General features: G+C 31.0%; 1 protein-coding gene across 3 annotated transcripts in view; it reads left to right on the plus strand.

The window, feature by feature from the left end:
• Positions 1 to 14,277, plus strand: part of LOC143250580 (uncharacterized) — a 92,450-nt gene that overhangs the window by 48,156 nt on the left and 30,017 nt on the right. For all 3 annotated transcript variants that reach the window (XM_076501362.1, XM_076501363.1, XM_076501361.1), the window contains exons 8-10: positions 5,546 to 5,733; positions 6,951 to 7,013; positions 10,625 to 10,715. In XM_076501362.1, the coding sequence (XP_076357477.1) occupies positions 5,546 to 5,733; positions 6,951 to 7,013; positions 10,625 to 10,715 (342 nt within the window). The remainder of the gene's footprint in view (positions 1 to 5,545; positions 5,734 to 6,950; positions 7,014 to 10,624; positions 10,716 to 14,277) is intronic.

Here is a 14,277-nt window from a genome sequence, read left to right on the forward strand (position 1 = left end):
ATATCCTATTATAATGAAACTGTTGTTTACAAGATACTGGAAAAACGTTTTTATTACATGACATGCAGTCCCCACCTTCATTAAATTTCTATCCTGTGTACATGTATATTTGCAATAGGGTTCATGATTTTCCCATTTTGCCTCTGTTTCCCATCACAGAGAACTTTTATTATTCTCCATTCTCAGGGTGCAGATATCAAGTCATGAATATGTCTCATGCAGATCTAATGCACTAGCACCATCTATGTAAATATAATAGTACTGTCTATTGAATGTCCATGTAAATACTTTGCAGGTTGTGGATATGTAAGTGTTTTTGAAGTTCTCATTTTACCACTACTTTACCCCTGTTGATGGATCTTCACCTATTGTGGCATAAAGGTTTGATGGGTCCATGAGGAGATGCATGCAGATTTATGATTTTGCATTTTGTATTTTGTTGTTTTTATGGCCATTTTGGGTTTGTTTTTTTTTAATTTCTATATAAAAGAGATGACTTTTTATGTCCCAAAATAACTTTCATTAATCATGCATTTACATAACTAACATCCAGGGTATAAGATACCCCAGCTAGTTTGAATAATAAACATCTAAGTGGAAAATTTATTTTATATAAAAGTTGATATAAACCATTAAAACTCAGTGACATTTCTTCTCAAACTATAAGTTGTTCATGTTTTTTCTGCCAATATTTACATTTAATATTTCTGTTTCATACTTTCAAGGTGATTCTGGATACTTACAGACGATCAGGGGCAGTTCGTTTTACTTTTTCTCTTGTAGTTAGGATACTACCATGCGGATCTAAGGGACCATAGATCATGTCCAACTGCCAAATAAAAGTATTCTTGGCATGGTTGTATTATAAGAGTGGTGAACAAATTTCACTATTTGATCCAAGAAGCCCAAACGTTACATTAGGTGTGGCTTTACACAAGCATCTGAAACAAACCAAACATTTTGTTCTGAATTTCAGTGTTTGTATATTTCTTTTGCAGTGTAGGATTTGAGCTTAAGGTGATCTTTAGGTTGATTTTTAAATAATATATTTTAAATTAAAAGGATTTTTTTTCTTTGTGTTTAGCACTTGGAAGGAAGTTTTAAATACTGTTTACTAGTTTACCCCTGAAGAAAAAAGGACTATCTTTCTAAAGCACTTGGGTTATAGACTGCTGTAACTTTGACATTTTTTGGTGCCTAAGTTAATCTGAAAACGTATGACTCAGGATAAGACTATAAAAGTCTTTCTCAGAAAATTCTGACTTTTATTTATCACTTTTCAGACAGGTCATGGGTCAAGGGCCATGCCATCACATTTGTTTACTCACATTCTAGAGGTTTATTGAACAATAATTTCATGAATTTGTGTTACTAAGTTTGCTATTAAACTGTAGATTATAATTGAAGTTTTAGTATCATACATTATTCAATTTTTTTAATTTAAAAGTAAATATTACAAAAATACTGTTAAATGTTGATTTTTGAATATCATGTGTAATGTTGGATGCAACATTGGTTCAAATTAGATTTTTGTGAGGTAAAAATACTAAGTCTATAATTTGGTACAAATTAGAAACCCAAATTAACAATATTGGCAAGCTACAATATAAAATAAGTATCTTGTATCTTTTCAGTTTGCCAAGTTAATTCTTATGTCCTGAATCATGCACAGTGGGCCCCATTCATCTCTTTTCATTTTTGGGAACAGTCCCTAATGTACTCTTACTTCAATATATGACATTGTAAATAACCAATTGTCAGCTTAGAATCTCCCCCCTAGTGGTTTTCTAAGCTATTTTAATGTGTTATAAGCAATTTTGTTCTTTCAAACCAAGATTTCAAGGAGATAGATTATGTCTTTGGGATGCTTGATTTTTTTTTTTTTAACATGAATACAGCTTAGTTACTAAGCATGATAAATTATAGTGGAATTTTGTGATATCAGTGTAGTGGCTTATGATTTTTGGTTATTCAACTGTATATATAAAACCTAAAATGTTTTTTTTTTGTATCTTCCACATGCAAAATTTTAAAAAGCTTAGCAACCTACATCAAGCAGCAACTGAATACAAAGGTTGTAGCTAGAAGAAATAATTGTTTGTTTTACTTCTTTACACATAGTTCTGTATTTTAAGAAAATTAAGTTTAATAACTTATCTCTAAATAGCAATAACACTATGTAACAAAATGTTTACTTTTTCTAGTTCCTGGACAGAAAGTATTATTTCCCAATTACTTATGCCTAAAGTAAATGGAAAAGACCTATTTTTCTCTTCAAACTTTGCTTTTGTGACCTGAGTAATGAAATTTTCAAATTTACCCATTTTCCAAAACATTCCAAGTAGATTCAGTGCTGAGTAGCTTATGCTGAGTGTTTGATATCTAGGCTCAAGGAATGGGGTTTGTTGGATGAAAGTGTGCAAGTTGCACGTAAGAAGAAGCATCACCAACATTATTCAAGCTTCTTCACTCGTCAAGGAAGACTCTGCTTCTGCTACAATATATCTGGTCTGTGCGAGGCAATTGGAGTTGCCTGTAACCCGAGTGAGTGGTGCCTCTTTATTGATAGCTCATTCAGAAGCCTCAAAGATGTGCTGCTCCATAACGAGAATAAGTATCCATCTCTCCTTCGGCTCATTCGGTGCACCTCAAAGAGGAATACAACATTATCAAGACCTTGGTAGAAACCTTGAAGTATGATGAGTATGGCTGGGAGGTTATTGAAGACTTCAAAATCTTGGCATTCCTAATGGGTCTCCAAGGGGGCTTTACCAAGTTTCCCTGTTATCTTTGCCTTTGGGACAGCAGGGTAACTGCAGCACACTACAACAAGAAGCACTGGCCACAATGGATCGAGTTCTCTGTGGGGAGGCACAATATTATTCCCACTATTGCACATAAAATTGAGTCTTATGAAACAATTTGCCACAACTCTTAATAAGGAGTCTGCAGCCTTCAAGTACTTTTGAGACTTCTTCCCTAAACTATCTGAGGCAAAGGTCAAAGCTGGTATCTTTGTTGGACCACAAATAAAGAAGATCCTGGAGTGCACAGAATTTCCCAAGAAGTTCAGTAGGAAGGAAAAAAAAAAGCTTGGGGCAGCTTTGTTGCAGTGGTTTGGGGCTTCTTGGGCAATCACAAGGCTCAAAATTATGTGAAACTGCTTGAGGTTCTGGTGAAGAACTATGGCAAAATGGGCTGCAGGATGTACACGAAAGTCCATATCCTTGATGCTCATCTTGATAAATTCAAGGAGAACATGGGAGAACAAAATTTCAAATTCTTTTATTAAGTCTTAAGGTTTGTTAAGTAATGTTTTTCTCATGTCTTTCAGTTGTGTCTGGCTAACAATACATAAGCTATGATGATACAGCACATATGCACTCATGTTACCACATCTAATAATATAAAAACAACCATCAGTCTTTACACAGTGACCCTTTCTTGGCTGTGTTTGAGTAGACTAGTATTTTGTAACATACAGTCATGTTTCAATTACTATATATTATATATGTATATAGATTACACCATGTAACACAAATTTTGTTCCTGGATAGTATGTGTTATTTCTTAATTGCTTATGGTATAAAAGTGCAGCATATGGCCATTATTCCCTTCAAACTTTGCTTTTGTGACCTGGATAATGAAATTTAGAAATTAACCTGTTTTCTATGTAAAAATTGGCAAATTTGCACACTTGCATTTACATAAGGTATGAATAAAACAACATATGAATCAAGATTTACATGTATTTATACTAAAGTTCTACAAAAATGCTTAGAAGTGATTAGTTTTTCTGGATTTGCAACTGTAATGTAAAGCACTTTCAAGTATCAGCCCCCAAATATAGTCTCACATCATGTTTTCATTATATGCTCCTTGGTAGTGGCATTCAAAGTCTATTATATCTTGGTGGAAGTGTTTGCCTTGCTCCTCTGATTATGCTCCCATGTTCTCTTTGAATTTATCAAGATGAGCATCAAGGATATGGACTTTCAGGGACATCCTGCAGCCCATTTTGCCATAGTTCTTCACCAGAGCCTCAACCAGTTCCACATAATTTTTGGCCTTGTGATTGTCCAAGAAGCCCTGAACCACTGCGAAAAAGCTTCCCCAAGCTTTTTTTCTTCCTACTGAACTTCTTGGAGAATTTTGTGCACTCCAGGATCTTTTTTATTTGTGGTCCAACTAAGACACCAGCTTTGACATTTGCCTCAGACAGCCTAGGGAAGAAGTCTTGAAGGTATTTGAAGGCTGCAGACTTCTTATCAAGAGCTGTGGTGGGGTAGTATGGGTTTCTCTCACTAGCTACACCTCTGAAATTATAATCTGGATTTTCAGCATCTACTTCCTCTTCTGATTTGCTGCTTTCTCTCTGGCAGAGTGGATACAGGGAGCTCAGGGCAGTGTGGCTTTGGGGTGATGGATGATGGAATGTCCAGATACATGATAAAAGATGCATTCTTGCCAGTTGGACATTTGGAAGGGTCCACCATGTAGAGGTAGCAATTGCTTGAATAGTCAGTGGGTTCACACCAAATTCTTGGAATAGCAAACATCATGTTCCCCTCTTTTCCCCCTCTGTGTCATCCTGCAAAAGAGCAAAATAAAATTATTATGAAGAATAAATTTATTTCATCCACAACTAATGTGTAATAGGTTCATGCAAAATATTTTGTGATATTTTTTTCTATACTTTTGGAAATTAAAAAAATATGTGTGTTTATATATATATTTAAATTTTAGAAGGTCTAAAATTTGTTTAATATGAAATCTTACTATTCAAGCAAACAAAAGTTGTCTGTCTGCCTTGAGTTTTTTTGCAGTGCTTGCAGATGAAATGAGTTGCCCAGGGTTTGTCTTAACCACCAGCTGGCATGCTGAAATATGCCTTGTAGGCTTCACACATTTTAGCAGATGCTGTCACAGAGTACTTTTTTGCTCTTGTCTTGATAAATTGGCCACATACATAGCAGAATGCATCTGGAGAATGCTTGCAGCTTCCTGATGCCATCTCTGATAAAATCAGATTGGTCTGTGTGTTCACTTAGGCAGCTAGAACTAAACTGAAGTGGTGAGTCCTTGTGTATATTACTGTGCAAAGTTCTGGAAAATCCTCATAAGTTCTACAATATTCTAGAAAATTCTTGTAAGTTCAAGAAAATTCTCTGTTAGCTACTTAACACTGAATCTACCTGGAATGTTCTGGAAAATGGGTAAATTTGAAAATTTCATTACCAAGGTCACAAAAGCAAAGTTTGAAGAGTAAAAGTAGGTCTTTTCCATTTACTTTAGGCATAAGGAATTGGGAAATAACACTTTCTGCCCATGAAAAAGAAAAAGTAATTTTTTACATAGTGTTATGTTAATTGTGAAGTAATATTTGTAGTTCCTACCAGTGGAAGTAAAAATGTGATGAAGCTCTTGCTACAAGAAAATTATTTCTGAAGTATTGTAATTTTGTGTGTGTGTTTGTAATAATAGATTAACATTCAATTTTATTTGTGAATTGACATATGATATGTGTTTCTAATTTCTACTGTAGGGGATCTAAGATCCCACACTAAGATGTGGCATCCTGAAAGGCTTAAGGAAACATGGTCATGTGATATCTGTGGAAAGATACTAAGAAGTAGAGTAGGATTTACCAAACACATGGAATTACATGATGATAAAGAATATGTATGTGAATTTTGTGGAAAAAAGTTTCAGACATCAGCTGGCCACCGTGAAGTAAGAATTTCCCTATTTTATGATGATGTTTTTCTGGTTTTATCACCAGAATATTAAGTAGGTTTAAAACCTGTTGTCATGATTTTCATTATCAGTAATAATAAAGAAAGATAAAGAAAATTAGCCTTCAACAAATACACATAAGAATATCAAATAATAAAGAGTTGAATATTTTATCATTCACTTTTTATATCCAATTAAAAGTTTTTCCTAATGCATGAGCAGTTCATATTACTTGAATTTTTATTGAATTAAGCTAAATAATTTGAAACATTATTTGTACTGCTGCAAGTGAATAGCTTCCATCTCTGATACTGCATCTGATTTAATAAAGTAATTAGAAACCTGCCTTTTGCATCACTGCATTTTAGCTGGTACCATAGAAATGTCACATTTTGGTTATACTGTAAAGAATGTACAGTTTCTATATTTTGATGTTATAATCATAATTCAACTAAAAATATTATTAGCAACTAGATCAAATGCAGTATTGAAATCATTATTACAATAAAAAAACATAGTGAGGCTCTTAATACAAAGAAAACAGTGTAGCAGTTCTTACTGAAAAATGTGTTGAAGTTATTATTACAGGAAAAGTAATACTGAAGTTCCTTCTACAATAAAAACAAAAGTTACAGTTTCTGTTTTTGTAATATACTCCTGAAGAAGTTGTAAAATGAAATATTAAGTATCCTGTTAAAGAAAGACAACAAGTTGGTGCTAGAAGGTTGTTTATTACGAGTATTAAAATGACTTCTATAAACCAATATGAACAACAGAAATTAAATAATAATTAAGCTCCTACTGCACTAAATACGACTGAAACATGTGGAAGGTAAACAATGTTGAATCTCTTACCACAAGAACAGTTGCATTGAAGCACTTGCTAGAAAATAGTATGGAATCTCTTACTACAAGAAAATCGGTATTGCAGTTTCAACATATAAAAATGACATTGAAACTGTTATTGCAAGAGAAGTAGCATTGAAGCTTTTATTAAAAGAAAAATTGTATTGAAGTTCTTATAAGAAAATATTTCATTAAGATTCTTACTGTAACAAAAACATCACACATTTCATATTTATTTAATGAAATCAGTAAAGTTAAATACCTGTGGTACAGATCTTATTGCATATATATATAGTTTGTTTGAAGCTTTATTTAACTTGTCATTGTCTTAATGTTTCGTATGCACATTTTTTAAATTTCTTATGTAGCATCATAAACTTCATTTAACAAAGAAAGTGGTACGAAAATATGAACGAAGATCCAAACAAGAGGTAACAATTAATCTTACATTTCTTTAATTAATCGCTATTTTTAGTGAAATAAGGTGGATTAACTGAGGTATATCTTGCCAAAATTGAAAACATGTTTTACTTCATTATAAAAATTGAATATTTTAATTGCATCCATTGTATGTTTTTAGTATATAATTAAACAAATATCCAATATAGTTTTTGTTTTATAATTTTTACTGTGTACACCAAAGTAAAGAACACAATTTATATTTCTTATATACTTTTAAACTATTTTACATATTTAAACTTCATATGAGTATAAATTTTGTATGTTTTATTTACTCTGTTGGATAAAGAATGACCTTCTATAGGATTTTATTTCTGTAAATAGTGTATATTCATATGATACTGTGATATTCATATCCATCAATATTTTGTTACAGTTAAGAATGAAGTAACTGCAAAAACAGATTCTTGATGTTGTCTATAGTATTAATATTAACATGGAGAGTAAAGGAAAATAAGACAAATGAACATATGTAAATGATGATTGTTCAAAACAATTTTATGTTTTATGTGTTTTAAGTACTGACTGGCTTTGTACTCATTAGTGATGTGACATGGCTTTGTAGTTTATGTGCTTGACTTGAAATTTATGGATCAAATATGGTTGCCCTTTCATCTATTAGGGCATTAAAAGATGATGGTCAATCCAACTACTAATTATTAAAGTGATAGTCCAATGTTTACCAGTGGTTGATTTCAGATGATTGCTTTGCTTATGTTGACAGTTCAAAATTACAAATTGTAAAATATAGCATTAGTGGCTTTGCCTTAAACAGACTTACTTGTTTACATTGAAGTTAGCTGTTGAGAAGACAGTAGGTTTCCAAATATGGTCTCACAGGATAAGAACAGTACAGGAAAAGAATTATGTGCTATAACAATTTCAGGTTAAACCAAATTCTTATATGGTATCCCCAATTTTTTAAAATACCTACATCAGTATGTGTGTGTGTGTGTGTGTGTTTTTAAAGAAAAGCCAAATTATGCTATCTGCTGTGTCCACCAAGGAGAATCATATCCCTTGATCTTAGCATTGTAAATCCATAGACTTACCACTATCCTGTTATAGGATCCTATATGAATGAATATTTCAAATAACATATAAAAGGGAGAGAAACCCTCATTCATACTAACTTGTACAGCTATCTGTATTACCCTTTGAGATGAGTTTGCCCTTCTCTTGGGCCTGATGCAGACACATGGTCAGATTGGTACGAGCTTCCATGACATGGTTTTTGCTTTGTATAATCATTACTTAAATATAAGAATTGGTATGTATTTATGATCTTTCTACATACGGTTAATACAAATATCACAATTGTATTCAAATATCTGAATTTGAAAACTTATTTTGATGTAATGTACTATATACACACATATATATATATTTTAAGGTAATTACATTTGTGGCAGTACATTATGCTTTAAACCGAAAATTGCTTATTGTAGGTAATCATTTTTTTCTTTTTCATTATATGTCAGTTGTTCTAAAAAAAGGTGTTTAACCCTATGCATATAGAGGTTCAAAGTGTTCATGTACATAACACAACCTTTTTTTATTTTTTCAGAATTAAGTTGAAGTTTCAATTAAACCACTATATTGTCAATATATGTCAGTTAGCTTAGCATCAGAACATAGTTAGAAAACTAATTTTTAGTTTAAAACAATTTTTATTTTTTATTTTATAAAGAAAAACTTAAATAAATTCTCAATCTTCACTTCTATGTAATTTGTTGTGTCTGCTTCCTGAATTTTCCATTTTAGTTTTTCTCACTTACAGTATATCAGTTTTAGTGCCTAAATTATTATAAATGTATACTATAGATATTGACAAACCAGAATATAAAATTTTAGTTGATAATTTTATTTTGAGATTACTTACTGATTATAAGTATTATTTTATTACATGTTACAGCTTTCAGAGTAAGAAAGAATATTTTTGAATCAGATAAAATGTTTTGGTCACTGCTATGACCATTTGAAACTACTCAAGTTTTATTGTTATTAAAACCCTTAATGTCAAGTTTTATTGTTATTAAAACCCTTAATGTCAAAACTTATGATTTTGAGAGCAACTGCACCATTGATTCAAAAGTTGTACTTGTGTCATGAATGTACTTTACTATAAAAGCTGTAATTTGTAATAAAATAATAAAGTTTAAATTTCCAATCATCATCATCTTAATACTGAGGTGTCATTGTATGTATCACACCCATGTTGGCACACTTCTCATTTCTCTAGTCTCTCAAGACATTTCTCTAATTTCCTTTTATATTGGTAGTATACATGTTTATAACCAATAAAAAGAGAATATGTTTCATGACGAATTCTTATATGGTTACCTCATTTTACTTACAGTAAGTGTACACTTTGCTTGGCATTCATTGGCACAAGGGTGGTAGTTCATCTCCAAGTAACCAACAAAAATGTTTGACCTATTTATACCTTAATTAGAAAGCCAGTTAAGTATAGTAAATTTTTGGGAATTTAGCACTTGATATGTAGCTTTTGTTTCAAAATGCATATTTGAAAGTAACATGAATTATTTTGTGAACAACTAACATAGTGCAGAAAAAAATGTTTAAACAAAGTGTGTCTTCTAATGCAAATAGGCATATAGCTAAATTAAGTACTAAATTTCTTTGTTTTTTAATCTTGTTTATTTCCTAAGCTGTCCTGTGATATATTGGGTTTCAAGCTCTGCGAGATGATCTAAAGTCACACTGTAAAGTAATAAAACTAAAAAGAAAGCAGATGTGAAAAGGTTTGAAGCTTGAGGCTATTAGGATAAATAACTAATTCTTTGTTACAATTTCCAGTCATTTCAGAAACATTTCATATTTTTCAACTTTTCACTTCACTATGTATTGATAATTTTGCTGCAGGTAGTGTTAGTAAAGAGAAAACAAGAGGTGAAAGTACAAAGCTTTACAAAAAAAAATCGTTTAGGAGGTTTTAGAAGTTATGCAAATGAAATATAAAAGCTAAGATGAAGGATATTTATTATTTTCAGGAAATTGACTTTTTACTCTGTCTGACTTTGTAAATTTACAAATAGATCTTTAATAAAAATATTTTACTTAAAAGATCTGATTTTTTGGTATATGAAGTACTTGTAGTTTTTCCTAAGAGCTTACCAAACTTCTTGAAGATGCATGTAGTACATTCATGGTTTTAGTATGCATAGTTTCATGGTTACATGGTGGTTACGAGATCAATCAACTTGACTTACTGATATGCATCGGGTTACATGGTTAAATATTACATATTATTCATTAAACTTTTGCCTTTATCCTCTCAAATGTTTGCTTCATGGAAAGTTGCATGATAATAGACCTGTGTTAAAAATGTGAATCATTAATTTGGTAGGATTTGCTAATGTATATAAACTTAGTTGAAATTTTTGGCAGAAACTCCACTTTTCTTGTAAAAACAAACACAAAAAGTATATTTTTTTGAAAATTTATATAATTGTAGAAGGATATTAATTTTCTTTAGGTTTAGGCCTTTAAACACAAAATGGCTATTAATCCACGTAAAATTGCATATACAAATTATTTATGCAAGTGATTGTTTACATAGAAAGAAAATGATGCAAAGAGAAGAGAAATACCATCAGTGTATCCATGTTTATGGTGCTCCAAGAAGTTTTCAAGAAGACTATTATTAGATGGTAAGGAGTACTTTAATTTATATAAATGGTTTCCTGGAAAGAATTGGAATAACTCTAAGTGATATACTTGTATATAAAGAAAAAAATATTCATCCATTTCCAGTCCTTGTTATTATTTATTAACTCATAAAGGAAAATGTCTGGTCATTACACCTAAAAGTGTTGAGGATATTCCATCTGTACTGCATGTTAACTGCTAATGTTAAATTAAGTAGCTGTTATAGAAGATAAGATCAACATAACGTAATGTTTAGGGATAACAAGGGATCTGTTGGTTTATCTTGGCTATTCCTGTCTTTTAAGCCAAACTAAAACCATTTTAAACAAAGATTTAAAGTCAACCCTTATCATTCATATATCTATCAAGCTTCCTTTAAACAATATTGTTGTGAGTCACAGGTCAAAGGCTGTCTCATTGCATTTGTTGACTTCTTTCAAAATTTTATTCAACTACTGTTTTAAGAATTTGTCATCAAATATGGTATCAAACTGTAGATTATGATTAAAATTTCCATACTATACATAACTTAATTTCTTAGTTTAAAAGTAAATATTTAAAAAATGCATCTAAACAACAGTTTTTGAGTGTTGCACGCTAGGTTGAATGCATCACTGGTTCAAATCAGATGTTTGTGATGTTAAAATCTATAGTTTTGTACAAATTAAGAACTCAAATCATCAGTATTTAAAAACTAGAATATAAAGTAAAAACCTATATTTTGTATGGAATAAGATGTCACTAATGTAATGAATTAAACAGTGGTCCCCACTTACCTCTTTCAATTTTTAGAAACAGTCCCTTATGTATATTCAGTTCTATATGTGACATGTAAATAATTAGTCAGAAGCTCAGAATGTCCCACAAGTGGTTTTCATGGATATTTTCAAATATAATGGTTTTGTTTCTTTCTTTAAAGACATCTTTATGCTGGTAAGTTGAGTCTTTTGTCTGCTAGAAATTTCATTTTATTTTGTTCCACATACAGCTTCAGTACTAAACCTGCTAAGTTGTAATGGATTTCTATGGTATTGATAATGTAACTTATTGTTTTATGGTTATTCAAATATGTATATGTAAATCCTAAATACAAAAGTTTGATTTCACATCCATGTGTTAAATTTCTTAAAGACTTTGCAACCTTTGACAAGCAGGAATCGGTTGCAAAGTTCAAAACTAGAAGAGATAATTGTTTGCTTCACTTCTTTATTTACTGTTCTGTGTTTTAAGAAAAATATGTTTAAACTCTTATTTGTAAATAGGAATAATTTATTATAACTGAAATGTGATTTGTATTTTACAAAATAATAGTCCACTAAAATACAGCCAAGGGGGGCTCACTTTCTAAAGATAAAGTTCAGTTTTATATTCTTGGATATAGTGTGTGTGCACCTTGCCTTTGTAACATTTATCAGTATAATAAAAATAATAAATATATATAAATGTATAATGTAATGAAATTTATGCTATTTAGGTTAAATATTTGTGTTATTGTATTATAATCTGCAGTCATTGTAGAAAGAAAAAACAGTTTACGTTTACCTTCTAATTTTCTGCAGTGGTTACGAGATTGGTCAAATTTATCAAACACGTACAGGGATTCCTATTTTAATAGTGAAAATAACAGAAAAATAGTTTTATCTTAACAAACATATGATAATTATCTGGAAGTGATAAGTATTTTATATGTGAAATTTGAAAAGTTTGTCATGCATGAAAGTGTTTTTAATCTCACATTGCAAATTTCTCTACATTCTGAAGGAAAATATATGCAAGAAAATCTGTAAATAAAATATTTTAATACTTAATTTAAAAACCTGATATTTTGTTTACAAAAGCATTGTAATGTTTACTAATAACCTGCAAAATATTGTACACATAAACTTATTAAAAATCATAGTATAATTATTCTCATGGATACTTTCATGGTTATGAGTTTGGTGGAATCCACCAACCCATAATGAAAAGAGTTAAACTCAGATTTATTGCATCCACAACATTTAAGGCAACCCATTCCATACACAAATCACCCTATTTTAAAAATAAAATTGTTTTAGCTGAAGATGGCTTTTACCTTACCTAAATCTATATTTGTGTTTCCTACTTCTGTAATTATTGCTGTTAAGTGTGAAAAATGTTGATTCATAAACATTATCAATTCCTTTTACAATCTTAAACACTTCAATCAGATCCTCTCTAACTCTTCTTTTATTAACTTTCCTCTGAACCCTTTCTAACACTTCAGTGTTTTTTCCTAATGTAAGGAGCCCAAGACTGACCACAGTACACTAAATTTGAATTAAACTATGACCTATAAATAAAATTCAAATCTCTTCAGACTTCTTTTTAGTAGTTTTGTAGATACAACCTAAAATCCTTTTTGCCCTACCACTAACAACAGCAAACTACTTAGGTGGCTTAAGAGACTGATCACCCATTACACCAAGATTCTCTTTTTTTTATGTGATACTGCTAGTTGTTCCTATCTAAATTATACTCGAAATTCAAATTGTGATAACCCACGTGCAATATACTGCATTTATGATAATTAAAGCCACCTGTCATGTATTTGCCCAACTTACTGAATAATGGAAATCCATTATATAAGGCAGCAGTATTCTCATCACAGTCAGTAACACCAAAACTCTAACATCATCAGCAAATATAAATAATCTATTTACCATTCCTTAATGAATATAAATGAAAAAGAGTTATGGTCTTAAGACTGAGCTCTGAGGTACACCACTTGCAACATTAATACAATTTAAGTGAACTCCGCTTATAACAACCTCTGCTTTCTTCCATCAAACTACTCTTATATCCAATAAGTAAACTTATCCCCCATGTTTACAGAGGTAAATTTCTTTACAAGTCTTTTATGTGGCACTTTATTAGATGCTTTCTGGAAATCTAAACACACCAAACCTACACCCTTTCTGTCATCTACATATGCAGTAACACTTTCAAAGTATATCCAAAGATTTGTATGGCAAAATTTTCTCTTAGTGAAACTATGTTAACTATCACATAGAATTCTAAACTTTGTTAAGCCACTTTGCAAAGTATCTTTTACAAGACTTTCCAAAACTTTTTCCACAACTAATGTAAGACTAATATGTCTATAATTACTGGGATAACCTCTATTACTTTTCTTGAAGATAGGAATGATATTAACTAATTTCCACTTTGTTGGTACTTGTCTACTATTCAAGGACTTACAAAATAAATTGTGGCAAGTGATTCACGTTTCCAATCCTTGACCTCTTTTAAAACCTTTGGAGAAATACTGTCTGGCCCAGGAGCATTATCATTTTTTAAACTTGCCAATTTTATTTTAATGAGCTCAGTTTATGCAGTTGTCTTGTTCAACTTTGTTTCATCTGTAAATTGCTCAAGATGAGGAATACTGTTTGAGTCTTCACTAGTAAAAACTGAAGAAAAAGCTGAATTTAAAAACCAAGCCATTTCATAATGATCAGATAAGTCTTCCTTTATCATTCCTCAAGAGTACTATCCCCATTCTAACATTTTGTTTAACTCTAATGCACTTAAAATTATTCTTGT

Source organism: Tachypleus tridentatus, chromosome 5, assembly GCF_004210375.1.
Source record: "Tachypleus tridentatus isolate NWPU-2018 chromosome 5, ASM421037v1, whole genome shotgun sequence".
Taxonomy (NCBI): Eukaryota; Metazoa; Arthropoda; class Merostomata; order Xiphosura; family Limulidae; genus Tachypleus; species Tachypleus tridentatus.